At 57.1% G+C, this 26,797-nt stretch overlaps 1 protein-coding gene across 1 annotated transcript in view; it reads left to right on the forward strand.

Moving 5' to 3' along the window:
- CFAP99 (cilia and flagella associated protein 99) overlaps window positions 1–26,797 on the forward strand; it is a 38,643-nt gene that overhangs the window by 7,318 nt on the left and 4,528 nt on the right. The window contains exons 2-12 of the mRNA XM_021100933.1: window positions 1,356–1,482; window positions 7,722–7,866; window positions 9,002–9,096; window positions 10,186–10,298; window positions 11,549–11,726; window positions 13,889–13,969; window positions 14,116–14,190; window positions 14,904–14,975; window positions 15,210–15,298; window positions 15,842–16,046; window positions 26,633–26,774. Of these exons, the coding sequence (XP_020956592.1) occupies window positions 1,372–1,482; window positions 7,722–7,866; window positions 9,002–9,096; window positions 10,186–10,298; window positions 11,549–11,726; window positions 13,889–13,969; window positions 14,116–14,190; window positions 14,904–14,975; window positions 15,210–15,298; window positions 15,842–16,046; window positions 26,633–26,774 (1,306 nt within the window). The 5' untranslated portion in view covers window positions 1,356–1,371. The remainder of the gene's footprint in view (window positions 1–1,355; window positions 1,483–7,721; window positions 7,867–9,001; window positions 9,097–10,185; window positions 10,299–11,548; window positions 11,727–13,888; window positions 13,970–14,115; window positions 14,191–14,903; window positions 14,976–15,209; window positions 15,299–15,841; window positions 16,047–26,632; window positions 26,775–26,797) is intronic.

Below are 26,797 nucleotides of genomic sequence, written 5' to 3' on the forward strand. Positions count from 1 at the left end.
TCTGCCAAAGAAGGGCTTTGAGCAAACCAGTCTCCTTGAGCTGCTGTGTTTCTGGAAGGTTCGGGCCTGGCCTCTTAACCAGTTATGTACCCTCTCTTGGTGCTGGTTGCTTCGTCTTTAAAACAGGGGTGTTAGAGTTCCCGCCGTGGTGCAGCGGAAACAAGTCTGACTAGTATCCATGAGGATGTGGTTTCAACCCCTGGCCTCACTCAGTGGGTTAAGGATCTGGGGTTACCATGAACTGTGGTACAGTTTGCAGACACAGCTCGGATCCTGTGTTGCTGTGGCTGTGGTATAGACTGGCTGTGGGTGTGGTGTCGCATTGATTTGACCCTTAACCTGGGAACTTCCATATGCCGTGGATGTGGCCCTAAAAAGCGAAAAATTTTTAAAATTAAAATTTTAATAAAAAATTTAAAAATAGGAGTTCCCGTCGTGGCTCAGTGAAAATGAATCTGACTAACATCCGTGAGGATGTAGGTTCGATCCCTGGCCTTGCTCAGTGGGTTAAGGATCCGGCATTTCTATAGCTGTGATGTAGGCTGGCAGCTACAGCTCCCATTGGACCCCTAGCCTGGGAACCTCCATATGCCAAGGGTGCGGCCCTAGAAAGACAAAAAAAACCCACCACTTAAAAATAAATAAAACAGGGGTATTGGAATTCCCGCTGTGGCACAGTGGGGTTGACAGTGTCCCTGTAGCCCCAGGACACAGGTTTGCTCCCCTGCCTGACACCTGCTGTTGCCACAGCTGCAGCATAGGTGGCACTGTGACTCAGATCTGATCCCCGGTAGGGAAACTCCATATGCCACGGGGGGCAAAAAAATTAAAAATTAGAAATAAATCAGGTAAAACAAAATGGGAGTATTGAACCTGGTGACCCCAGGATTGCTCTTATCCAAACTTTTGGGATCAGGTCCCCCTCTTCCTCTGAGCAGGGCCCGCGTCACCAGTCACCGTGCCCCCGCTGGGCTGAGGGACGCTCAGAGGCAGGCTCGCGAGCGCCCTCCACTCTCTGCCTGGCCTCCCCTGGGGTTCGTCCTCTCAGCACAGAGCTGTAGGGCTCGGGGGCCCGTGGAGGCGGCCTGGGAGCCCCCAGGGCTGCAGCAGAGAGGGCTGCTGGGGTGCGTGGGAGCCTGGGGTGGGCTCCCCAGCACCTGCTACCCACACCCGGGCCCCACAGGTAGCAGAGGCCTTGAGGGACAGCGTCCAGGAAGCGGGCCTGGGGTTACCCCAGCCGGGGCCCCCACTTACCTCCTTGCCACAGGAGGACCCAGGCTCCCCGGTGGATGTCCTGTCGGTTTGAGGACAGTCCAGGGGCATGGAGGGTGTGACCTATCCCTGTTGGCTTTTAGGGTTTGTCCTGGGAAGATGGCCTGCTATGGAAAATGCATTGAAACTGTGATTAAGCACCTGGACCAGTTCAAACCTGAGCGGGACAATCCCGAGCAGTTCCTGGAGGCGGTGTCCACCTCCCTGCAGGTAGGTTGGCCTGGTGGCTCAGGGACTGTGCGGGAGGCCGTGGCCGTGACACCTGTCGGCAGTGATGCAGCCTCCAGGGAACAGCATCCCGCGCCCCGTGAACCTCCGCTTTCCTGCGCTCCTGAGGCAGCGCCCGGGAGGTTCCTCCAGCCACAGGCCGGGCGCCCGGATCGCACTGACTCGCCGGAGCCCTTCAGGGCCGGGCCCCCCGCTGCGTCTCGGGAGGCGGGTCCAGGCCCCCAGAACATGCTCAGGAAAGCCCGGGTCATACCGTCCTCAACCCAGGCAGACAGGGTCACCCTGCCGGCACCTCCGTGCTGCACCCCCCACCCCGGGGCACGGCTTTGTCCCCCAGGCCGGGGCTGGGCGCAGGCCAGAGAGCCCCACACCTGGACAGCCACTCAGCTCGCATCCCCTGCCCCAGGGGAGTCCCTGTCCTCTGTCCCCGCCACAGCCCACCCCACTTCAAGCTCATACAGAGAGACCCTGGGCCCAAGCTCCCGGGGCGGGGGCACAGGCTGACCTCTCAGGTCTGCCCAGGCGCTGGCACCTCGGAGGCCTCGCTGTGCCTTGACCCCACGTCCACCCATCCAGGGAGGGCAGGTGCCCGGGCAGCAGGGACATGCCCTGCAGGGGCGCCAGCTTCAGGACTTTGGGGTGTGGGCCCCGCTGGCCCAGACATCCAGAGGGGCCAGGTCTACCCCACAAATGCTGGAGGCGGGGGTGCTACTCGGATGCTGCCCCCATCGCCCCCGTCACCGTGGGAATGTTGCCGTCGACGGCTGGCAGTAGCCCATCCTTGCTTTTGGGCAGCAGGCCCGTGTGAGCTGCTCTGCTGGCTCCCAGTGATGCGGCTGTGGCCAGACTCACCCCCACACACCTGCAAGGGGGTGGCCTCTGCTGTGCCCTCAGGCCACAGAGGGACCCACCTTCCCTTCCTCCTTCATGAGCCACCTCGGGGTATAGCAGCGGAAGACCTGGGGGGCCAGGGCCCTGGCGGTGCCCGCAGTGGCTGCAGGGCTTCTGGAATCCAGAGCTACTCTCACAGGAGAAAGCTTGGGACCCCTGAGCCAACCCCTGCTCCCCAGCATCATTCAGTTCCTCTGCCAGCTGGAGCCTGGCAGTCAGCTGGGATGGGGGGTAGGGTGGCCTCCCTCCCCCACGTCCCTTCACCCTCTTCTCAACCTCTCCCCCTCTAGCCGCGCCCTCCGTCTGTCCGGCCTTACCCCCCTCGATGGGTCTTACCCACCACCCAGGGCTGCTGTTAGTTCACTCATCCTAAAAAAAGGCCTCTCACCCCGAACCCTGCACCTGCCACGCCTCTCACCCTCCTCCAGCCTGACTCCTCCACCTCCTGCTCTCTGTCCACTCAGCAGAAATAGTGAAGTTAATGTCTTTATTTCCCAGAATAATTACAGAAAGTTGGGTTTGTTACAAGGAATAGTTGGGGAAATTTCCCCCACAACCAATGGGTTATTAACAGTAAGTGAGTCCCAGTTGTGGCCCAGTGAGCGGAGGTGTGATGACGGTACCCGGGCTTTTCCGGGCGGGGTGCGGGGAAGGTATCACACCAGCTCTGCCCCCGAACCGCACGCACCCTGACTCTCCCAAGGGGGCCGTCTGGGTCCATGTCCCGGAGAGGCTGCTGCTTTTGCAGATGCCTGCGCCTCTCAGATCCTTTCAGGAACCCACCCCAGGTCCAGGGGGGAGCCACACCTGACTGACTGGCAGAGCCCCAGACCTTCACTTCCAGCTGTCGGAAAACCGGCTCAGCCCACGGGGCCTGTTAGGCCAAGGCTAAGACTGCCACCTGCCTTTATGCCACAGCACATAGAGCGACGGGCGGGAGTCTGGGGAAGGGCAGAGCTGTGGATTCAAGTGGGTCCCCAAACATATCTTGACGTCCTAACCCGCGGTTGCCTGTGAAGTGACCTGATTTGCAGACACCGTCTTTGCAGTTGCAATGAACAGTCTCAAGGTAGGAGTTCCTGTTTTGGCTCAGCAGTAATGAATCCAACTAGGAACTGTGAGGATGCGGGTTCCATCCCTGGCCTTGCTCAGTGGGTTAAGGAGCCAGCGTTTGACTGCCACAAACCTCCCCGGGGCTGACTGGCCCACCTGTCCCTCTGCTCCTGGGCGCCTACACCAGGCTCCAGCGCGCAGGCTGCAGCCCCAGAAAGCACGGATTCTCCTGAGAGGGTATTGGCCTCACAACTCAAAAGCTCTTGCCAGTTGATCCTCCACGGAGGCCCCCCTGTCGACCCTCTGCCTGGCAGGTGGGGAGTGCCCGTTCCTCTAGGCCTGCTTACATGGCGTGCCAGCAAACGTGTTTATCTTTGCCACCCATATAAATGGGAAAAGGCAGTTAGCGTAGTTTTTACCAGCATTTCTCTTGTGATATTTCGATGAGCACTTTTCTGAACTGTCTGTCTGGACCTGCATTTGGAAACAGTGTTCGGCTGTAACAACTCCAGGAAGGCAGTGACCTAAGGAAATTGGAGGTCCCTTTGCTCATAGAAGACACGGCGGTCCAGGACGGGCTCAGCGTCTCCGCGGTGCCATCAGGAACCCATTCTGCTGCTTCTCTGCTTGTCCATCCTCAGAATTGGCTTTCGCCTTATGTTCACAAAATGGCTGCCCTACTCCAGCATTGCATCCGTAGCCCAGAGAGAAGAGGAGAAAGGCAAACGGCCTGAGGCAGGTGCCACGGAATCTGCCTAACTTTCAAGGAGCTGCCTGGGAAGCCACACCTAGCAATTTGCCATCAGGTCTCATTGATTAGGGCCATTTGTCGTGTGGCTCCATCAGCAAGGGGGCTGGGAAAAGTTTCAGCTGGGCCCATCCCTTCCCCAACGGGGCAGCATTCTCTGTCAGGCAGGAAGAAGGGAGAAGGGATTGTGTGGGCATCTGGCAGCCTCCAGTCCCTTTGCCTGCTTTTCTCACTGACTTGGGTCTTGGCACCGCTGATTAGCACGAGCCTCTAGGTACTGGTGGTAGGAGTTAGGGATCCTGTATGGCAGTAAAATCAGGGTTTTGATCCCTCCCCACCCTGGACCCTGGTCCAGCTCCGCCCTAACCCTGCGGTTCCAGCAGGGACCCCGGGCACTCCTGTAGGGGGCACTGGGGTTGTAAAGAGCCCTGGTTCCCCTGCCCACGGCCCAGTCCCCACCCTTGGGGCTGCCCACGAGACCCTGAGCTGAGTGCTTGCTGCTCTCCCTGGGACCTGCCTGGCTCCCCCGACTCCGCAGCTCCGAACTTGACCAGGGCCCATGCTTGTATCAGGAGCTCCGAGTTCCTCGGGTGGTGGCCCTCCAGCCTCAGTGATGGAGGCTGGTCCAGAATTAGGGGTGGTCCCGGCCTCGCCCTGCCTCCTCTGGGAGAGAGCCCGGCAGCCCTCTGCTGGCCTGGCCAGAAGGACCTGGTCTAGGGCTCGGTGCCCTCTGCCCTGACCTCAGTCCCTGTGACCGGCTGGGCTAACCTTCACAGCCCCAAGGACCTGGCTGTGGGCTCAGCCTGGCATGGGGGCCAGTGTGTCACTTACTGCTGGCTCTGTGCCTTCCGGGACCCCTGGGCCAGTTCAGCCCTGCCTGGTCTCCTTGCCTGGAGGCAGATCAGCAGGCGCTGACCTTATTCAAAATACAGACCCATACGCCCCAAACCATTAGGGGAGGTGAGGTCGTGCCCCAAGGCAGAGGAGGCCGCCACAGGCAGCCGGCCGTCCCGCAGCCTCAGCTCAGGTGGCGCTGGCTCAGGGCACCCTCAGCTCAGGCGGCGCTGGCTCAGGGCACCCTCCTGGCCAGCCCTGCGGACTCACTGCTTTCGGGCCTGCCTGCTCTGGGTGCTGGGCTTCCTCTGACCACGATCAGGAAGCTAAAAGGAGGGGCTGGTGCCCTCTGCTGTGGTGCAGCCCAAGGTCAGAGGAGCCTGAGCGGGAAACTGAGGCCAAGATAACCCCGAGCAAGAGGCCCCCCTCCGCCCCCTGGCCGTGCTGCCAAGGGAGGGCCTGCCCCGTGCCCACATGCACGCAGGCAGTCCCGGGGTCCCCACAGTTGTCCCCAGGGGCCAGGTGCTCCCTGTCTCCTGAGCCCCAGATGACACTCCAGCTGAGAAGGGGCAGTAATACACTATTAGTGTGTGCTGGCCAGGCTGGGTGGTCGGGACGGGACGCCTCCCTGGTCAGGTGACATCTGAGCATCCCACCTGTTGGGAGGGAGGGGAGCAGATGCGCAGGGAAGAGCCTTGCAGGCAGAGGGAACAGACAGCACGAGGCGCTCAGGGGACATCCCACCAGTTGGAGAAGAAGAGGGAGGCCAGTGTGGCTGGAGGGGGGCCCGGCACTGCTGTGAGCTGTGGTGTAGGCTGAAGGCTGCAGCTCTGCTGATTCCACCCCTAGCCTGGGAACTTCCATATGCCACAGGTGCAGCCCTAAAAAGACAAAAAAAAAGCAAGGGAGGAGAAGATAGAGGAAAAGGTACCTTGGCCTCAAATCAAAGTAAAACTTACATATGCTGTAGATGCCAAAAAATCTTACACAAAGTTAAAAGCTCGTGTCAAATAACTTTCACATTAATGACATGTTAATTGCCTTAATACACAAAGAGCTCCTAAAAATAATTAAGAAAAATATTGGAGTTCCCACTGTGGCATAGTGGGTTAAGGATCTGGGGTTGCATCACAGCCGTGGCTCAGATTCCATCCCTGGCCCAGGAATTTCCATAAGCCATGGGTGTGGCCATAAAGAAAAGATTAAGAAAAATATCCCAATAAATATGTTAGCCAAGGAGTTCCAATCCTACCCCTAGCCTGGGAACTTCTATATGCCACAGGTGCGTGCGGCCCTAAAGAAAGCAAAAAAAAAGAAAAGTTTGCCAAGATTACAAAGTGATAATTCACAGGAGAGAAACACAAATACATGTCCAGTCAATGTACGAAAATGTCACTGTCAATAAAAAGTTCAAAATAAAGCAATGGGGTACCAAAATGTATTTAATAGATTTTGGCCAAAAAAAAAAAACCTTTGGCGGGGCATGAGGCTGCTAATGACAGTCTGTTTTGATGTACTTTATATCGGTTGGGGTCCGGGTGCTCATTCTCGGTTTTGTGCTGTGGTGGCTATTTCATCATCTTGCTGCAATTTTCCCACACGTCATCCTAATGGCTGCGGCCTACACACCCGTGACTCGGGGAGGTCGTGTCTGGCTCCTCGTGCCCCCTTTCCCCGCCGCGCGAGCCGTTGCCCTGCACCTCTCGTACGTGGCGGCTCCTGCCTTTTGCATGGTTCCCGTGCGTTCCCAGCTGTGCGATCACTGGGTGAAGTGCGTGGAGACCATAAGCCTCCCGAAGCTTAGTTTCCAAAGTGCTTTGGTGAGCGTCTCAGCAGGGTCCCTGCCGCCAGCCCTTCCGCTGCTGTGCTGGCAGCACCAGATGTTCTTTGGTTCTTATTGTCCAAACTTAATTACTTTTTTTTGTCTTTCTAGGGCCACACCCGCGGCACATGGAGGTTCCCAGGCCAGGGCTCGCATCAGAGCTGCAGCTGCCAGCTGACACCACAGCCACAGCCACAGCCATGCGGGATCCTTAACCCACTGAGCGAGGCCAGGGGTTGAACCAGCGTCCTCATGGATACTAGTCGGGTTCATTAACCCCTGAGCCACTACAGGAACTCTGCTTAGTTACTTTTTTGAGTAGGTAACACAAAACGCACACAGGCTGCAGACCCCCAAGTGTCCCAAAGATCAAATGGGGAAAAGTCCGTCTCTGCCGCCACTAATCCCCTCCCCCGGAGATTTTTCTTGCTAGTTGTTCTTTTTTTTTTTTTGTAATTTTTTACATCACTCGGTGGAAAACCTTTCTAGGAGCTTGCCCTTTTTCGTGTGCGCAGTAGAACACACACGACATAAAACTTACCACCTTAACTCTTCCTAAGCGTGCACTTCACCTCCACAGACTGAATCTCTGTCCCCATTAACCCCTCCCTCCACCCGGCGCCCCCGACTCTGTCCTGGGGAGCTGACTCCTGTAGGGCCTCACAGGAGTGGAATCACGCGGGGATTTTCCTTTGGGGTCGTTTTTGTTTAATTCCTGGGGGTGGACCTGCTGGGTCAGAGAGTCAGCAGCCCTGACAGCCTGGGTGCTGTGGGCTGCTGGGGGGTGGGGGGTGGGGGAGCCGCCAGGGGCTCCCACGTCGGGGGGCTGCTGCCCCGGCTGGCGGGCCCCCTCCCGGGCTGTTTCTCTTCCAGGCCCTGAGCCCCCAGAAGCAGGCGTTCATCATGGAGGTTCTGTCCGGGTGCCTGGAGTACCGCAAGCTGCTGACCGTCGTGGTGGACGCCTTCTACGTGCGGGACGGCCGGCTCTGCCTGTGGGCCGACTACAGCCTCTTTGAGGGTGGGTGCACGTGGCCACCACGTCGGGGAAGCCCACGGGTCCCTGCGGGCCAGGCCCTGTCCTCCTTGTGGCGACAGACCCCACAGCGCCTGTGACCACCGGGGCAGAGGCGGAGCGCTGGCTCGTGGCGTCTCTGTGACGCCCCTGCCCCCCTTCCCTCCCTGACCCTGGCAGTCACCTGCGAGTGGGTGGACCGGATGCTGTTCCCCCATCTCAGCCACACGGAAACCGACTCCAGGCCCCGAGGACAGAGCTTGCACCACGGCCTGGCTGGGAGAGCACGCCCCCAGGAGGCCAGTCTGGGGGAAATGACCAGCCTTTGTCCTCGGCCGAGTCCGGCCTGCAGCTCTGAGGACAAGGGGCAGAACCCGGACTGTCCCGATGGGGATTACACAGAGGCGGGCCTCTGCCCAGGCTTCCTGCGGGCTGCCGCCCTTCAAGGGGTGTGGTAGCCATGTGGGCAGGGTGGCCCCGCGCCTGGGCCCTGCCCGGGAGGGGAGAGGGTGGGCCTGCAGGGTGCTCGGAACCCAGCAGAGGTGGGCTTCTGGGCCCCCATGCCCTCCTAGCCCCAGGACATCCAAGTTCTAGTTGGCGGTTCCATCTCAGAAACAACAAACCGGGGAGGTCCCACTGAGGCGCAGCGGGATCGGGGGCGTCCTGGGAGCACGGGGACGCAGGTTTGACCCCCAGCCCAGCACAGTGGGTTAAGGATCCGGCGTCACCACAGCTGCAGCTTAGGTCACAGCTATGGCTCAGATCTGTTCCCTGGCCTGGGAACTCCACATGCCTCAGGGAGGTCAAAAATGAAAAAAAGAAAACAAAGACATAACAAACGGAAATCCGAAAGTTCTCACCTTCATGAGAGAAGTTTGGTGGACGTGCTCGGAAGGCTCGGAAGGCCCCCCACCTGACCCACACGTCGCCTGTGCTCTTGTCCATGGTTCTCGCCTTCCTGCGCCCGGGGGGCTTTGCCTGTCACACACCCTGATGGAGGTGGGCGCCAGCAGCTGCGGTTCCTGCTCCTGGGGGGCACCCTTCGGGCCCTTAGCCTCTGGCTGACGCCCCCAAGATCGAGCACGAGGGGCCCGGGGCGTAGGAGCGCCCTCCTCCCCTCTCTCCCGCCCTTTTTCCGCAGTGATCTGCTACCTGGCCACTTTCCAGCTGGAGGAGCTCGGCTTCCGGCTCTTCTCCCACATCATCAAGTCCCAGCCTCTGCACAAGATGTGCAAGGTGAGCCCCCACCTGCCCCAGGTTCTGTCCTTAAACCCGGGGTCAAGGGTCTGACCTCTCACCTTTCTGGCTCATTTTAACTGGAGAAACTGCCGGGCCTGTCCTGTGTCTCTTTGCTGTCCGTGTGCTCGTTCAGTGCCCGGGGCACCTGGGTTCCATTCCTCACGTGCCCGTGGGCGGTACCTGCTGGATGTTAGCTGCTGCTCAGGACTATCTGTTCACAGTCGGGCCTCTGGTTCTTCTCGGGCTCCTCTGACTCATAACCAAACTCCGGGCCCAGGGCGCCCTCTCCTCCTCCAAGAGGGGCCGTGCAGCTTTGGGGGTGTCTAGAGTCCAGTCTCCGCTGGGAGCCAGACTGGGCCTGTGTCTTCTGGAACCAGATCTGTTAGACTGGAGGGCCAGGAGCTGGGGACAGCCTTTGGAGCCCATGCCTCTGGAGATTCCCTGCCATGGGCCTGTCGGGGCTCCCCCCCCAAGGGCACACGGTGGCCACCCAGGGCAAATAGCTCAGTCCCAGCACGGGCACCAGCCACCCACAGTGAGGCTGAGTGGGCGGGCCACCTTCCTGGGCCCACCCACTGCCACTGCCCCGGACAAGGGGACAGGTTGCAGAAAATGGAGCAAGTCCATTCCTGGAATTCCAGGGCCCCCCGGGGCGGGGCCGGGGGAAGCAGCTGTCCAGCTGTCCATCTGTCCCAACCAAGAACTGCAGAAGCGGGAGTTCCCTGGTGGTACAGTGGCATAGTGGCATTGTCGCTGTTGTGGCTCGGGTTCACTCCTTGGCTCCAGAACTTCTGTGTGCCGTGGGGTGTGGGCCTTTAGGGTCCTGGGAGCTGCCTCTAGCACAGTGGGCCCCCGACCCCGGCGTGGGCGTGCCTGCTGGGCGTGCCTGCTGTGCCTGCTGCTGTGGGGGCCGAGCAGGGTCGCCCTCTCCGTCCGTCTGTCGGGAGGGGTCTCCGGCCTGCTGTGGGCAGTGGTCCCCTCCTGGTATGTTGGCCATGCCTGGCGCTCAGCACTGACCCTCCATGCAGGGGGCACGGGGGCTTCACCAGGCGGGTCCGGGCCCCCACGGCTCCCCTCTGCCCTCAGTTCCTCGGGTTCCTCTTCAACCCCCTGAACCTCGGCTCGTGGATCAAGGACGAGTGGAGCCTCGTGTACGAGACAGCCTACGTGAAGGAGAACTGGATTGACCCCCTGATGAGGTGGGCAGGCCCGGCGTCTGAGCCCGGGCCCCGGGGGACGTCCACAGTGGGCAGCCGGCTAGTGGCCAACAGGACCTGGCGGCCCGAAGTGGTTTTAGGCCCAGCCGGGTCAGAGGGGCGAGGGCTGGCCCTTCTGCTCTGGAGCCCCCCCGCTGAGCAGGGGCTGTGACGGGGCCACCCCGCTGGGAGCCTGCAGGCCCCAGCCTCTCTGTGGACCTGGGAACGCGGGGCAGGGGTAGAGCGGGGAGCTGAGGCCTCAGTGCAGCTCCTGGTGGACTCCGGTCCACGTCTCTTCCCGGGCTGCCCCCAGGCGCCCCTCCCGGCCTGTCACCCCAAAGCTGCCTCCCGGGACAGGCTCGGGCAAACACTGGTTCTGCGGTGGGGCCAGGACCCGTGGGCAGAGGAGCAGCCCAGCGGGCTCTGGGAGGGCCTGCGGGGTCGGGGTGCACCCCAGGCCACTGTTTCCCTTCCGGTGGCCTGGAGGAGCCCCCTACTTCCGGGGACTCTTCCGGCACAGCCGTGGGGGGAGGCTCCTGGCCCCCGAGCCGCCCCTTCGCCCGAGGGGGGTCCTCATCCCTGGGGCGGGCCCCAGCCCCCACCCCCTGCAGCCTTCCTGCCACGGCACAGCCCCTTCCTCCCGCTGGTGACCGTGGGCCTCAAACTGGGGCAGGAGCTATTCCAACCGAGCCGATCTCCCAGGAGAGCCCGCGAGAGGGACACGGGCCAGGCTGGTGATGGTGGGTGCGGAGGCATGGGGGGAGCCTCGAGCAGGGTCCCCCACCGCCTCAGGACTCTGAGACCCCCCCCCAGCTCCCGGCCCACCTGTCAGCAACGCCCAGCTCCAGGGACATCCTTTCAAATCGCCAGCTTCCTCCTCACTCCTGACTTCCTTCCCCTGTGCCATCTGCTCGGGCTCAGATTGGCTCCATGTGCCAGCTGCTGCTCATCCTCAGAGCCTCCAGACTCTGGCTGCGGGGACCTGCCTTGTCCCCGCCCCTCAGGTCCCCGCTCACCTAGGACAGCAACGCCGCTGGGCCTGTTTCCTTCTCTGTACAAGAGGAGCGCCAGCGTACGCGGCTCCAGGGCGTGGTTGGCACAGTGCCTGCCCAGAGAGAGTGGCTGTGGTTCCATGGTTACCCCCACCCCGAGGCAGACAAGCTCAGGGGGGTCCTTCAGGTTCGAGGGACTGTCCCCTTGTAGATCTGCTTAGGAAGCCACCCTCAGTGGCTGCTCCCACTTTCGCCTTCAAGGTGGCAGCCGGAGGTCCAGGAGCTGATCACCCAGCTGCAGGGGGTGTTGACCAATCAGTCTCCTCCTTCAAAGACCAAGACCAAGGTCACAGAGCCCAAGGAGTTCAACCTGACTGCCCCCAGGCCCCGCGCCATTCCAGTGCCCGAGCCAGTGCCCGAGGTGGCCAAGACAAGACCGGTGAGTGTGAGCAGTCGCAGTGGGCACAAGCCGTCCAGGCCTGAGAGTGGATCGTGTGGGCATCGTGCAGGCCAGGGGGGCCCTGGGCTCTTCCCATGGCTGCAGGTGCACCGGGCCAGACCAGGTGCATCAAGGATGATGCCAGCCCCACTGTACCTCCCAGAGGGGGAAGCCCAGCTGACCCAGAGCCTGCCCAGTGGCCTGGGTTCTCGCACTGCATACCGAGGTCTGGTCAGTAGATGTGGTGAAGCTGCTGGGCCACAGGGCTCAGACCTGTCTGCTCTTGGAGCCCGGAGCCCGCTTTTGACCCACTGTCGCTCGCTCCCCATTGTGCATGTGCGTGTGTAGGTGGCAGTGTACTCTTCTGTGCTCTTTGGGGTGTACAGAATCTCCCAGGCCTGTCCCCCCCCAGGGCCTCTGCGTGGCTCCCCATCTGCCCAGGGCCTCTTCCTCTACCTCTCCCTCCCCTTGCCTTGCGGACGTCTATCAGACAGGATGCTTTTCTCATACGCACACTCTGCGCCATCCGGGGCGTGAGAGGACAGCTAAGGCCGAGGAGTCCGTGGAAATACAAGACCAGGTCGGGCTGCATGTCTGCCTTTGCACTCATCATCACGACTGGAGGTGCAACGTTCAGACTGCTCTCGGGCTCTGCTCCAAGCGCCTGTGGTGGACTCGGCTTCCCAGAACCAACCTGGTTCCCAAGAGAACTAAGGACCACGTAGAGGGTCCCAGGGTCCCAGCCCACTCCCACCACCTGTCAGGCCTCATCACAGTCTCTTCCCTGGGAGGCCTTCCATGAACCCCTCACCTGGGTCTGGTCATCTCTAATTTCCTTCTCAATGACCCAGATCTCTTTCTTCATGGCATCAATTAGATTTCGTTGTTGCTTAGTAATTCGTGGGTCTATTTATAATGTGTGTCTTTCACCAGACCTCATCCATCTTATTTTTCCTGTATTCCCCATGCTGGAACAGTCCTAGCTCAGAGCAAACCCTTGGAAGATATCCGTTGGATGCATGGGTGGATGGATGGATGTGTGGATGGAGGGACGGGTGAGAGGATGGATGGATGGATGTGTGAGAGGATGGATGGATGGATGTGTGGATGGACGGATGATTGATGGATGAACAGATGGATGGATGGATGGGTGTGTGGATGGACGGATGATTGATGGATGAACAGATGGATGGATGGATGGGTGTGTGGATGGACGGATGCAGGATGGATGAACAGATGGATGGATGGATGGGTGTGTGGATGGACGGATGATTGATGGATGAACAGATGGATGGATGGATGGGTGTGTGGATGGATGGATGGTTGATGGATGAACAGATAGATGGATAGATGGATGGGTGTGTGGATGGACGGATGGTTGATGGATGAATGGGTAGATGAGTGGATGGACAGATGATGGATGAACAGATGGATGGATGGATGGGTGTGTGGATGGATGGATGGTTGATGGATGAACAGATAGATGGATAGATGGATGGGTGTGTGGATGGATGGATGCAGGATGGATGAATGGGTAGATGAGTGGATGGACAGATGATGGGTGAAGAGATGGATGCTGGATGAGTGGGTAGATGGACGATGGATGGATGGATGGGTGTGTGGATGGATGGATGATCACATGGATAGACCGATGGGCAGATGGATGGAAGGATGATAGATGGGCCTTTTGCTGAGCTACCCCATGGTTTCCCGTCTGTAGGAGCCTCAGCATTGCTGACCCCAGCTCCTCAGCACTAAATGCACTTGTCTCATCCTACCAGCTGCCCTCCCAGCCCCAGCTGTACCCTGCCCTGTTCCTTAGCGTGTGCCTCTCAGCATGAGCTGTGACATAGTGGTGCCACCCTCTGAGTCTCACTTGTCCCGGCAGCCCCCCCACCCCACCTGGCCCGTAGTCCTCTGCCCGTCCCTCCAGTGTCTGGGGGGCCCAGGCCCTGTGCTTGTGTACCCTCCTCCTCCCTGGGTGATTGGCAACACCCAGCGGGGCCCAGTCAGAGTTCAGCGGCTTCCCTTCCCACCCTGCTTCTCCTGGCCCAGGCACCACTCCCTCCACCCACATTCCACAGGCCTCCAGTGGGGCCCTCTGCTCACCCCTCCAGCCTGCAGCCACTACCCGCGGGCTCTTCCTTCCGCTACCCCACCAGGTCCCCAGGAGCACCTACCAGCCGCCCAGGGAGCAGCAGCTACTGGAGGTGACCAAGAGACACAATCGCTGGAAGGCTGAGGTGGGCGAGCCAGGCATGGCCCTGGCTTCCCGGAGCCCTCGTGTGTGTGGGGGGGCACAGGGGTCAAAGGGATGATGCTGCGGGGGGCGGGGGGCTGGTCTGGGCCTTCGCGGCGGCTGGGGCTGGAGCAGCTTGCTGCCCCGCAGGAGCTGCTGCTGAGGGCCAACATCGAGGCGATGCGGTGCGCGGTGCCTAGGACCCGCGGGGAGCCCCCGGAGCAGGTAACGCCCAGCCCGCCAGGCTTCACGGGGCCAGCGCTCCCAGGTCAGGCTGAGGGCCGCCAGGAATGGCCAGGCGCGTCTTCTTCTCTGAGTGTTTCCAGGGCTTCTGTTCTATGCACTCAGTATTTCTGTAAGACAAGCCCCAAGGTATGCTCGTGACTAAGGCAAGTCAGGAGCAGGGCAGGGAAGGCCCCATCTGGCTGAGCGGGGGCCCACCTTGTAGCAGCAGCCCGGCCCCGCCCTCAACACAGGCAGATGGGACAGGCCAGCGGAGGGGGCACCCAGCGTCGTAGCAGCACGCCAGGGGTGTGATGGCTGGGTTCCCATGGGGTGGTTTTCTCCCAGCTGCTCCCCCCAGCGTGGCTGCGGCGCCCACCCTGAGAGTGTCAGCAGGGCAGCAGGCTGGGCAGAGAGCAGCCCAGGAAGGGTCAGGGGGTCAGGCCCTCGGGCCACTGAACCCGGAGGTTCCAGCCCCCGACTGGCAACTGCTGTCCCCAGCCTGGCAGGCCCTGCCCCTTCCCTGCCCCTGCCAAGGTCCCTGGAGGACAGAGGTGCTGCCTGCGGGGTGAGCTGGGCCAGGACATGTAGGTGGGCCGCCAGAGTTAGGACGGAGGGGAGTGGGCCAGTCTCCCAGGGGCACAGAGCCCACCATTCACCCGGGGTGCGTTTGGGGGCCCCCTGTGGGCACAGGCACCAGGCCCTGACTCCTGTAGGACCCCAAGAAGAAGCTGCAGCTCCGAGACCCACCTCGAATCCTCAAGACTCCGAAGCTGACCTTCTACAGGGTGAGGGGTGCTCCTGCCCAGTCGGTGGGGGCGCTCAGGGTGATGGCTCCAGGCCCGTGGCCCTAGCACCCACCTCCTGGCCTATCCCTCGGGGACTCAGACGGCTTAACCCTAGCCCTGAGCACAGGGAAGTGCTGGTGGGAGGCAGGGGTGCGGGGCAGGAGGGCAGAGGGGCACTCGCTGCTCCAGGGCTCCCCTACTCCCTCTGTCACAGCCGCCCCAACTCTCCCACAGCCTAACAACGCCCCGGTCAAGCTGAACACAGCTGCCGTCCTGCGAGAAGCGGCCCTGTACCAGCGGCAGGTGGAGAAGGAGCTGCAGAGGTGGAGAAAGCTCAGGGAGCCCGGCGGGGGGGGGGTGACAGGCAGAGCACGAGAGGGGTTACCTGGCGGCTGTGGTCCTGCAGGTGTGTGGGGGGGCTCCAACAGGCCAGTGTCAGGGTCACAGCTACACCCTAGGAAGATAATCTCCACCCAGTGAGGGGGTGGACTGGGTAAGAGGCTCCGCACCCCCCAAACCTCCCTAGGGGTCACCTCCTCGGACCGCTCTCGTGGCCCCTCCCATAGACCGCCAGGGCGCCAGACCCCTGAGCTAATAACCCCATGAGCTGGGGTGGGGTGGGAGTTTAGGTGGCTGACCAGACGGATGAGGGGATGGACAGACAGGTGGACACGGGTAGCCGTTGGACAGAGGGGTGGGCAGGGGCATGGTGGACAGGCAGGTAAGTAGCCAGACAAGTGATTGAAGGGAGGGAAGGATGTGGCTGGCAGGGGCAGCCCAGGACCGGGACAGGTGGACAGTGGGTGTTGGGTACAGGGCAGCCCCGCCTGCGGTGCCCACAGCCCCACCACATGCCCTCTCCGTAGGGTGGATAAGCTTGTGGACGGAGCTGGGGACTTCTCCGAGTTCCTCGAGTGGCAGAAGAAGATGCAGGCCAAGGACCGGGAGGAGCAGCTGGCGGCGGGCGAGTGCCGGAGGCTGCAGGGGAAGCTGAGCCACGAGGAGGCCATCCTGGCGCGGAAGCAGGTCGAGCTGGAGAAGAAGCAGAAGGCGGAGCGGCAGAAGGAGGAGGTGACAGGCGTGCAGGGCCCGGGCAGCTGTGGGCGCTTTCCTCCCAAACCCACAGAGGCGCCTGCCCCTGCCCCCGCCAGCCGGTCCGTCGGTCCGCCCATCCACACGGGAGGGAAGACCTGAGGTTCTGGCAGAAACTTCTGGAAGGCCAGCATGTCTGCATAAGGCGTCCTCTCCCACAGGAGGATCTGTGGGCACCCCCCCAGCCCCCCCCGTTTCCACTTCAGATGCTCTGGACGTCAGTCCTGCTCTTCCTCCTCCTCGGACGGACAGCCTGGGGAGGGGGGCTCCTTCCTGCGTCCCTGCCGGGAGCCTGGCAGGGCTGGGCGCGGCGGGAGCCCTCCTTGGATGGCCGGCCGGGGGGACAGCGGTCCGCGGCTCTGCTCCAGGCCCACATGGGTTGCTTCTCCTACAGACGCATTTGTGTCTGTCTAGACTTAGGGTTTGCTTTTCCTTCCTTTTTAACTTACTGGTCAGAATAATATGACAAGTGGCCTCAGAGAAGTCTCGCTTCTTGAAATCTGTAACTTGATCCCGTTGCCACCTACGCCCCAGACATAGGTGAATGAATTTCTGTCTTTCCTGCTAAGCAAATAGACGCACGTCTTGTTTCCCTTTTGCTTACATAAAATGCCCACCCTCCTTCCCTGCAGTGACCGTGGTCATGTGCCTGGTCCCTCTCTCTGCAGGCGGGCTTTCTAGGGCAGAGTCGCTGGCGTGGGCTTCCGCCCAGTTTCTGACGCTGTTGGGGTTTGGGGCTCTGCGGGCGACGCCACATCACCTTGGTGGGCACGAACTGTCTTCATGCCCCCGGCAGCGACCCGTCGGCGGAGCTTACTGTACCAATGTCATAGGCGAGAAATCGTAGCTCGGTATATTCTGACGTGCCTTCCATCAGTTAAGTGTGGCTTGGGGTGTGTTTTCATCTATGTAACAGGTGTTTCTGGATCTTTTTCTGTGAACTGTGTATTCCTGTCTTTGGTCCATCCTCTCCTTCTCTCGGCTCTATCGGTGAGTGAGTGACAGGAAGAGTGTGTGGGATGTGACACGTCGTATCCGTGTACGTCGTGCAGCGATGGCCCCGAGCAAGCTGACTACCGCGCCTGTGCGCTCACGGAGGAGCCTGCGGTGTGTGCTGCGAACCCGTGAGGTCCCCGTCCTAGCCACTTTCCGGTGTACAGTCGGTCTTTATGACCCATGTCACCAGCTGGACTTTACGTCCCCAAAACGGATGCGTCTTCTCACTGAAAGGTTTCACCTTTGGAGCAACATCTCCCCGTTTCCCTCACCCCTGAGACCCCAGAAACGACCACCTCCTCTTTGTTACTGTGAGTTCAACGCTTTTAGATTCCCCTTAGAAGTGAGTTGACAGGAGCTCCCGTCGTGGCGCAGTGGTTAACGAATCCGACTAGGAACCATGAGGTTGCGGGTTCGGTCCCTGCCCTCGCTCAGTGGGTTAAGGATCCAGCGTTGCCGCGAGCTGTGGTGTAGGTTGCAGACGCGGCTCAGATCCCGCCTTGCTGTGGCTGTGGTGCAGGCCAGTGGCTACAGCTCCGATTGGACCCCTAGCCTGGGAACCTCCATGTGCCAGGGGAGCGGCCCTAGAAATGGCAAAAAAAGACTGAGTTGACACAGTCTTTGTCTTTCTGTGTCTGGCTGGTTTCGCTTGGCATAGTGTTGCCGCAAATGGCAAGATTTCCTTCTCTTTTAAGGCTGAGTGATGCTCCGTTATGAATATGCGCCACGCCGTCTTCAGCCGTTCGTCTCTCGGGACCTGATCACTTGGTTTCACTGTCCTGGCTGCTATGCATCACGCTGTTGTGAAGGCGGGGGTGCAGACGCCGCTTCACGGTAGTGGCTTCATTTCCTTCGGATGTGTACTCGGAAGTGGGATTACTTGTTTTGTTTTGTTTTTTGTCTGTTTTAGGGCCGCACTCACAGCATAGGGAGGTTCCCAGGCCAGGGGTCGAATTGGAGCTGTAGCCACGGGCCTACACCACAGCTCACGGCAGCACTGGATCCTTAACCCACTGATCAAGGCCAGGGATCGAACCCGCGTCCACATGGATGCTAGTCAGACTGGTTTCTGCTGAGCCATGGCGGGAACTCCAGAAGTCCTGTTTTTTATGTTTTGAGGAGCCTCCGCATTGTTTTCCACGGTGGCTGCACCAATTTACAGCCCCACCAACAGTGAACAGGCATCCCTTTTCTCCATGTCTCTGCCAACCCATGTTAGCTTTGGACTTTCTATGAGAGTCTGACAGATACCAGGTGTTATCTCATTGTCACTTTGATTTTCGTTTCCCTGAAGATTAGTGATATTGAGCATCTTTTAATGCACCTGTTGGCCATCTGTGCGTCTTCTTCAGAAAAATGTTTGTTCATGGAGTTCCCATCATGGCTCGGTGGTTAAGGAATCCAACTAGCAACCCTGAGGTTGCAGGTTCGATTCTTGGCCTTGCTCTGTGGGTCAAGGATCCGGCATTGCCATGAGCTGTGGTGTAGGTTGCAGATGCGGCTTGGATCCCAAGTTGCTGTGGCTGTGGCGCAGGCTGGCGTCTGCAGCTCCGATTGGACCCCTAGCCTGGGAACCTCCATATGCTGCGGGAGCAGCCCTAGAAAAGACAAAAAAAAAAACAAGAAAAAGAAAAAGAAAGCTGTTCATATCCTTCACCCATTTTTTAGTCAGATTATTTAATTTTGCTATTGAGCTCTATGAATTCCTTATATATTTTGGACATTAACCCCTTATTGGATATATGATTTGCAAATGTTTTCTCTCATTCCATAGGTTCCCTTTTCATTTCACTGATCGTTTCTTTTTCTGTGCAGAAAATTTTTATTTTTTTATTATTATTATTATTTTTTTTTTTGTCTTTTTGCTATTTCTTGGGCCGCTCCCGCGGCATATGGAGGTTCCCAGGCTAGGAGTCGAATCGGAGCTGTAGCCACCGGCCTACGCCAGAGCCATAGCAACGCGGGATCCGAGCCGCATCTGCAACCTACACCACAGCTCACGGCAATGCCAGATCCTTAACCCACTGAGCAAGGCCAGGGATCGGACCTCATGATTCCTGGTCGGATTCGTTAACCACTGCGCCATGACGGGAACTCCGACCAACACCAGTTATTGAAGAGACTGTCCTGTCCTCAGTGAATTTTCTCAACGCCTCCATCAAAGCTTAGTTCATCATGTCCACTTTCTTCTTTAAAAAATTTTAAATTATAGTTGATTGACAGTGTTCTGTCAATTTCAGCTGTACAGCAAAGTGCCCCGGTCGTGTGTGTGTGTGTGTGTGTGTGTGTGTGTGTGTGTGTGTTCCCTTTCCCTTTCTTTCTTTCCTTTTTTTTTTTTTTTTTTCTTTCTAGGGCTGCACCCATGGCACATGGAGGTTCCCAGACTAGGGGTCAAATCGGAGCTGCTGCCTCGCCTACACCACAGCTCAAAGCAACGCTGGATCCTTAACACACTGAGTGAGGCTAGGGATCGAACCCACAACCTCATGGTTCCTAGTCAGATTTGCTAACCACTGCGCCACAATGGGAATTCCTCTGAGCATTTTTATGATGAAATTTTACCAAGTGCTTTTCTGTATCAGCTGATGTGATCATGCGATTCTTTCTTCTTTAGCCTGTTAATGTGGTGGGTTACCCTGACTGATTTTCACACGTTGAACCGGCTGTAGCCCTAGAAGCAACTCCACTTGGGTACATGGGATCCTTCTCATATATGCTGAATTCTATTTGCTCCTATTTAGATTTTGTTAAAGGTGTTCTTGCATAAATTAACCTTTAACAAAATCAAATTTGCATAACATTTCAGAAGAGGTGTTAAGTCTGTAATTCTCTTCTTTGTGCTATCTTTTGTCTGGTTTTGGTATCCAGGTAATTTTAGCTCCATAAAATGAATTTGAAAAGCAGTCTCTCCTTGGATTTTCTTGGAAAGATTGTATAGAATTGATATTAATTCTTTCAACATTGGGTAGAATTATCTAATGAGATCATGTAGGCCTGGAGATTTCTTTTTCAGAGGTTTCTAAATTAGAAATTCAATTTCCTTATAAGTTACAAGGCTGTTCACATCATCTGTTCCATACTGGGCGAGGTGTGGTAGTGTGTGTGTGTGTGTGTGTGTGTGTGTGTGTGTGTGTGTTTTGAGGAATTGATCCAGTTCACGAGGTTGCCAAACTACGCAGATGGAGTTGTTTGTAAGAATCTGTCACCGTCGTTTTTCTGTCTGTAGGGTCTAACGAGATGTAACCTGTTTCTCGATATTGGTGATTTGTGTCTTTTCACTTTTGTCCTATACACCTTGCTGGAGATTTGTCAATGTCACTAATCCTTTCGAAGAACCAGCTCTTATTCCACTGATTTTTCCCCACCGCTTTACTTTTCCCAGTGTCATCGGTTTCTGCTCCTTGGTATTCCCCTCCTTTTCTCGCTTCGTTTTACTCGTTCTCCGGGCTCCTTGAGCGGGAGGTAGAGGGGAGTCTTCTCTGCTTTGCTACCGTAACCTCTCAGTGCTCCGCGTTTCCCTTCTTTTGCTGCTTTAGCTGTGGCCACACATTCTGATATTCATTCAATTCAATGCATTTTTTCATTTCGCTTGAGATTTTTCTCTTTGACCCCTGGATTATTTAAAATTATGTAATTCAGGGAGTTCCTGTCGTGGCTCAGCGGAAATGAACCTGACTAGCATCCCTGATGAGGCAGCTTCAGCCCCTGGCCTCACTCAGTGGATTAAGGATCCGGCACTGCTGTGAGGTGTGGTGTAGACACTGCTCGGATCTGGCGTTGCTGTGGCCGTGCTCTAGGCCAGCGGCTACAGCTCCAGTTCGACCCCTAGCCCGGGAATCTCCATGTGCTGCGGGTATGGCCCTAAAATAAATAGATAAATAAAATGATGTAACTTAGTTTCCAAGCATTTGGAGACATTCCAGTTATCCTTCATCACTGATGTCCAGTGGATTCCATTGTGGTTGTTAACATAATCTTTAATTAATATCAATTAATACTGTTTAATTATGTTAAATTTGTCGTGTTTTTTTTTGTCTTTTTGTCTTTTTAGGGCCACACCCATGGCACATGGAGGTTCCCAGGCGAGGGGTCTAATCGGAGCTGTAGCCGCCGGCCTCCACCACAGCCACAGCAACATGGGATCCAAGCCGCATCTGCGACCTACACCACAGCTCACAGCAACGCCGGGTCCTTGACCTGCTGAGCAAGTCCAGGGATTGAACCCACAACCTAGTCAGATTTGTTTCTGCTACACCACAATGGGAGCTCCGAGGTTCTTCATAATAGCTAGTTGAGGTGTTTTTATGATGACTTCTTTAAAAGTCGTTGACAGGAGTTCCCGTCGTGGCTCAGTGGTTAGCGGATCCGACTAGAAACCATGAGGTTGAGGGTTCGATCCCTGGCCTCGCTCAGTGGGTTGGGGATCCGGCGTTGCCATGAGCTGTGGTGTAGGTTGCAGACGCGGCTCGGATCCCGAGTTGCTGTGGCTCTGGTGTAGGCCGTTGCCTACAGCTTCGATTAGACCCCTAGCCTGGGAACCTCCATGTGCTGTGGGAGCGGCCCTAGAAAAGACACAAAAAAATTTAAAAAATAAATAAATGAATAAAAGTCGTTGACCGAGTTCCCATTGTGACTCATCAGGTTAAGGACCTGACTAGTCTCCATGAAGACGCAGGTTCGATCCCGATCCCTGGCCTGATTCAATAGGTTAAGGATCCCTAGTTGCCGCAAGCTGTGCATGGTTCGCGGATGCGGCTCTGACCTGGTGCGGCTGTGGCGCAGGCCAGCAGCTGCAGCTGCGACTCCCCCCCAGCCAGGAACTCCCACATGTAGGTGGGGCTCTAAAAAGAAACAGTCGGGGCGTCAAATATAACATCCGCAGTCTCAGCGTCGGCATCTGCTGATTGCGTCTTCATCCTGGCCTTTGGTGTGAGCAGTGGTTTTGACTGAAACCCAGATGTCTTAGGCTCTGTGAGATTTTGAATCCCCTTTAAGCCTCTGTCTGAACTGCCGTCCTCAACGCTGCCCTGGCAGGGAGGGGGGCACGCGGCCACATTACTGCCGGGCGGGCTTGGAGGCTCACCTTCCCCACGTGGCTCGTGACCCCTGACCTGGAGGGGCAGGAGTCCCTTGTAACCGCCCCCTCAACGTGGCCTGCACTGTCACACAGCAGGCGGGGTGGTGAAAGTCCTCCCTCTGCGCTAGGCCTCCTCTGATTCCCATTCTCGCGGGGGGGGGGAGGGCACCAGAGGCTACTGACCGCAGGACCTGGGCACCTGCCTCCCAGGCAGGCTCCTCCGCTGCCTCCCGGTCCCACGAGGTTTGCAGAGCCGGGAGACGCGCCCTTTTTCCTCGTTCCCAGGACCAGGCTCCCAGCGGTCTCCAGGCTGTCTCTGCACCACCTGGACGGGCGGGTGGCTGGGCACCCAGGGACTCGGCGCCCTCGTCTCTGAGGCCAGGTCTTCCTTGGCATCTACTCTACTCACTCGAGACGCGGCTCCTCGTGTTTGGGAGCCTGCTGGTATTCGCCTCATATGTCCACACAAGCTTTCCTCGAACTTATTACAAAGGTTTTGAAAAGTACTTTTCATTTATTTATCTGGCCACACTTGCAGCGTGTGGATGTTCCCGGGCCAGGGATCAAACCTACGCCACAGGAGCGACCCATGCTGCTGCAGTGACAATGTTGGCTCCTTAACCCACGGAGCTACCAGGGAACTCCCCAACAGTATTTTCTTTTCTTTTTTTTTTTTTTTTTTTTGTCTTTTTGCCATTTCTTGGGCCACTCCTGCAGCATATGGAGGTTCCCAGGCTAGGGGTCGAATCAGAGCTGTAGCCACCGGCCTACGCCAGAGCCACCACAACATGGGATCTGAGCTGCGTCTGCAAACTACACTGCAGCTCAGGGCAATGCCAGATCCTTAACTCACTGAGCGAGGCCAGGGATCGAACCCGCATCCTCATGGTTCCTAGTCGGATTCGTTAACCACTGCGCCACGACAGGAACTCCCCCACAGTATTTTCTATTTATTTATTCATTTTTGCTTTTTAGGGCTGTACCTAAGGCATATGGAGGTTCTCAGGCTAGGGGTTGAATGGGAGCCGCAGCCACCAGCCTACACCATAGCCACAGCAACACAGGATCCAAGCCGCATCTGTGACATACACCACAGCGTATGGCAACGCCGGATCCTTAACCCACTAAGCGAGGCCAGGGATCGAACCCAAGTCCTCATGGATACGAATCAGGTTGTAACCTGCTGAGCCATGATGAGAACTTCCCCAACAGTACTTTTTATTTATTTATTTATTTATTTTCATTTTTTTATTACTCAAATGAATTGATCACATCCGTAGTTGTATAATGATCATAACAATCCAATTTCACAGGATTTCCATCCCAAAGCCCAAGCACATCCCCCCACCCCCCAAACTGTCTCCTCCGGAGACCATAAGTTTTTCAATGTCTGTGAGTCAGCATCTGTTCTGCAAAGAAGTTCCGTCTGTCCTGTTTTCAGATTCCACATGTCAGTGAAAGCATTTGATGTTGGTGTCTCATTGTATAGCTGACTTCACTTAGCATGATAGTTTCTAGGTCCATCCATGTTGCTAAAAATGCTGGTATTTCGTTCTTTTTGATGGCTGAGTAATATTCCATCGTGTGTATGTACCACATCTTCTGGATCCACTCCTCTGTCGATGGACATTTAGGTTGTTTCCGTGTCTTGGCTATTGTAAATAGTGCTGCAGTGAACATTGGAGTACATGTGTCTTTGCGAGTCGTGGTTTTCTCTGGATAGATGCCCGGGAGTGGGATTGCCGGGAGTGGGATTGCTGGATCAAATGGTAGTTCTATGTTTAGTTTTCTGAGGAATCTCCATACTGCTTTCCACAGTGGTTGCACCAATTTGCAATCCCACCAACAGCGTAATAGAGTTCCTTTTTCTCCACACCCTCTCCAGCACTTACTGTTTGTAGACTTTTGGATGATGGCCATTCTGGCTGGTGTAAGGTGGTACCTCATCGTGGTTTTGATTTGCATTTCTCTAATAATGAGTGACACTGAACATCTTTTCATGTGTTTCTTGGCCATCTGTATGTCTTTTTTGGAGAACTGTCTGTTTAGATCTTCTGCCCATTTTTGGATGGGGTTGTTTGTTTTTTTGGTATGGAGCTGCAGAAATTGTTTATAAATTTTGGAGATTAATTCCTTGTCAGTTGATTCACTTGCAAAGATTTTCTACCATTCTGTGGGTTGTCTTTTTGTGTCCCAACAGTACTTTTTAAAATGAACTTTTTATTTTGGAGTGTTTTTAACAGTGACAGAAAAGTTGCAAATGACACAGAGGGCTCCCCTGTTCTCCTCACCCAGCTTCTTCTGCCGGTAACATCTGACATCACCAGGTGCAGGGCTTTCCGATTGGCCACAACAAAGCCCAGAAAACTGGACGGCCCTTGACGCTGTTCTGGAGGCCCGAGGTCCCAGATCCGGGTGTTGGGTGGGCGGTGCTTGGTCTTAGCCTCTCCCAGCTTCCGGTGACCCGGGAATTCCTCGGTTTGTGGCGGCCTCACCCCGTCTCTACCTCTTCTTATAGTAATACTTATCCTCGGATTTAGGCCCTAAGTCCAGGATGATTTCATCTCAAGATCCTTAACTTATTGGATCCTTAACTAGTTGGAAATAAGGTCATATTCTGAGGTTCGAGGCGGACAGGAATGTGAGGGGGACACTAACCCAGTATCACTGGGGTGCACCCATCACAACTCACAAACCAGAATTGGTGCCTGATTTACCTGAACTCCGCACTGGATGGGGATGGCGTGACTCCCCCGCCGTCGCGGCCTTTTTCCGCCCAGGACACCAGTTTCATTGAGCTGTCATGTCTCAGACTCCTCTTGGCTGTGACGCTTTCTCAGGCCTTCTTGTCCTTGATGGCCCTGGCAGTTCTGAAGCTTGCTGGGCAGGCGTCCTACAGAACGTCCCTCCGTTGGGATGACGGATGTGCTTGTGATCAGACTGGCGCGGAAGACGTCAGGCTTCTCAGCACATTCCTTCAGGGCGCCCACTGTCGCACGTCACCGCGCAGGTTGATGGCCCGGCTTCTCCCCCTTTCCACGGGAAGGGCCTCCTCTTGGGTCACCCTCACCCCCTCAAGAAGATCTTACGTGGGTTCTTCAGCACAGACGGCTGTCTCTTCTCCCCCACTTACTCGCTTATTTATATTAGTGTGGACGCAGATTTTTATTTTACACATTGTGGGGTTTTTGTTGTGGTTGTTGATGTTGTTTTTTTCTCTTTTTAGGGCTGCACCCGCAGCATATGGAAGTTCCCAGGCTAGGGGTTGAATGGGAGCTTCAGCTGCTGGTCTACACCACAGTCACAGCAACACCAGATCTGAGCCGAATCTACAGCCTACAGCACAGCTCACAGCAACGCTGGATCCTTAACCTGCTGATCGAGGCCAGGGATCGAGCCTGTGTCCTCATGGATGCTAGTCTGATTCCTTTCCGCTGAGCCATGACGGGAACTCCTACTTTGTGTTTTAATGCAGTAGGACATGTTTATTTTGCGCCAGCTCTGGCCAGCGGGAGGCGCCCTTTCAGGCTGGTGTCTACGGCCCTTGGACATGACCCAGCCACCCCCATCCTCTTGGTTTCTGAGCACTTGCACTTGCTTTCTTCTCGGACCTGTATGCTCCAGGCCCGTCTGTACCTTCCCTGCCCAGCCCCAAACAGCCATTTGTCCGAGAGCCCTGATCCCTTTTCTTAGCTCTGGAATTACCTGGCACAGAGAGAGGTGGTCAAGAGCCAGTCTTAGACATGCTGGCAAATTGCTTTACGAAAGTCTTCCTTCCTGCCAGTGTGCCTGAGCCTGGAGTCCATGCCACCACAGGCCATCCCTCCGTGTGCCACGCAGTCGGAGGTGAGCCCCTAGCTGCCAAGGCTTCGGGGGGCTGGGAAACCCAGGGGCTCCCTGGCAGGAGGTTTAAATCCCACCCTATCCTCTGTAGCATCTTCAAGACTGACAATGATATTCTGAATTGTTCATAATGGCGCCAAACTGGAAACAACTTCAATGTCTATCAGTGGTGGAATGGGTCAAAGAGTGACGACTGCCAGTTCATCATCAGTGCATGCCTAGGGCTCACGTGACGGGGAGCCTAGGGCCTTCCAGGCCGGCACGTCCTATGCACAGACCTGGGCAGAACCTGAACATTCAGCTCCACGTGGCTTCAAAGCAAGGGATGCCTTCCTTTCTTAACTTCAGTCAGTGGGTAGGCTTCAGGGCAAACCCAGTGGCTCCGACCCGGTTTCCCCAGGACTCTGGGGCTGTCCTCCTCAGCTTCGTTGTCAGCTGGGGACGGGCTGTGCGCGCCTAGGTTCACACCCCCAGGACTGCAGTGGATCTTCCCCCAAGGCCCGACCTCCAGAAGCTGATGAGCGTAGACCCAGGTTCCAGGGTGGTTCAGGGATCTGCTGTCCAGACCTCATGCTGCTCGTCGGGCTAGGGCTGGGGCGGGCCCAGGGGCTCAGGCAGCAGCTCTGACTGTGGCCGGCCCGTTGTCTAGACAGCTGAGCTGATGCAGCAGTGTGCTGAGAGGCGCCTCCAGGAGGAAAGGTCCGTGAAGGAGCTGGTGGAGCAGGTGATGGAGACGCAGAAGAACGTCAGAGCAGCACAGACGAAGCTCCTGAAGGGCCGCCGGCAGATTGGTACGGTGCCCGCCAGGGGCGCT

Source organism: Sus scrofa, chromosome 8, assembly GCF_000003025.6.
Source record: "Sus scrofa isolate TJ Tabasco breed Duroc chromosome 8, Sscrofa11.1, whole genome shotgun sequence".
NCBI classification, from domain to species: Eukaryota; Metazoa; Chordata; class Mammalia; order Artiodactyla; family Suidae; genus Sus; species Sus scrofa.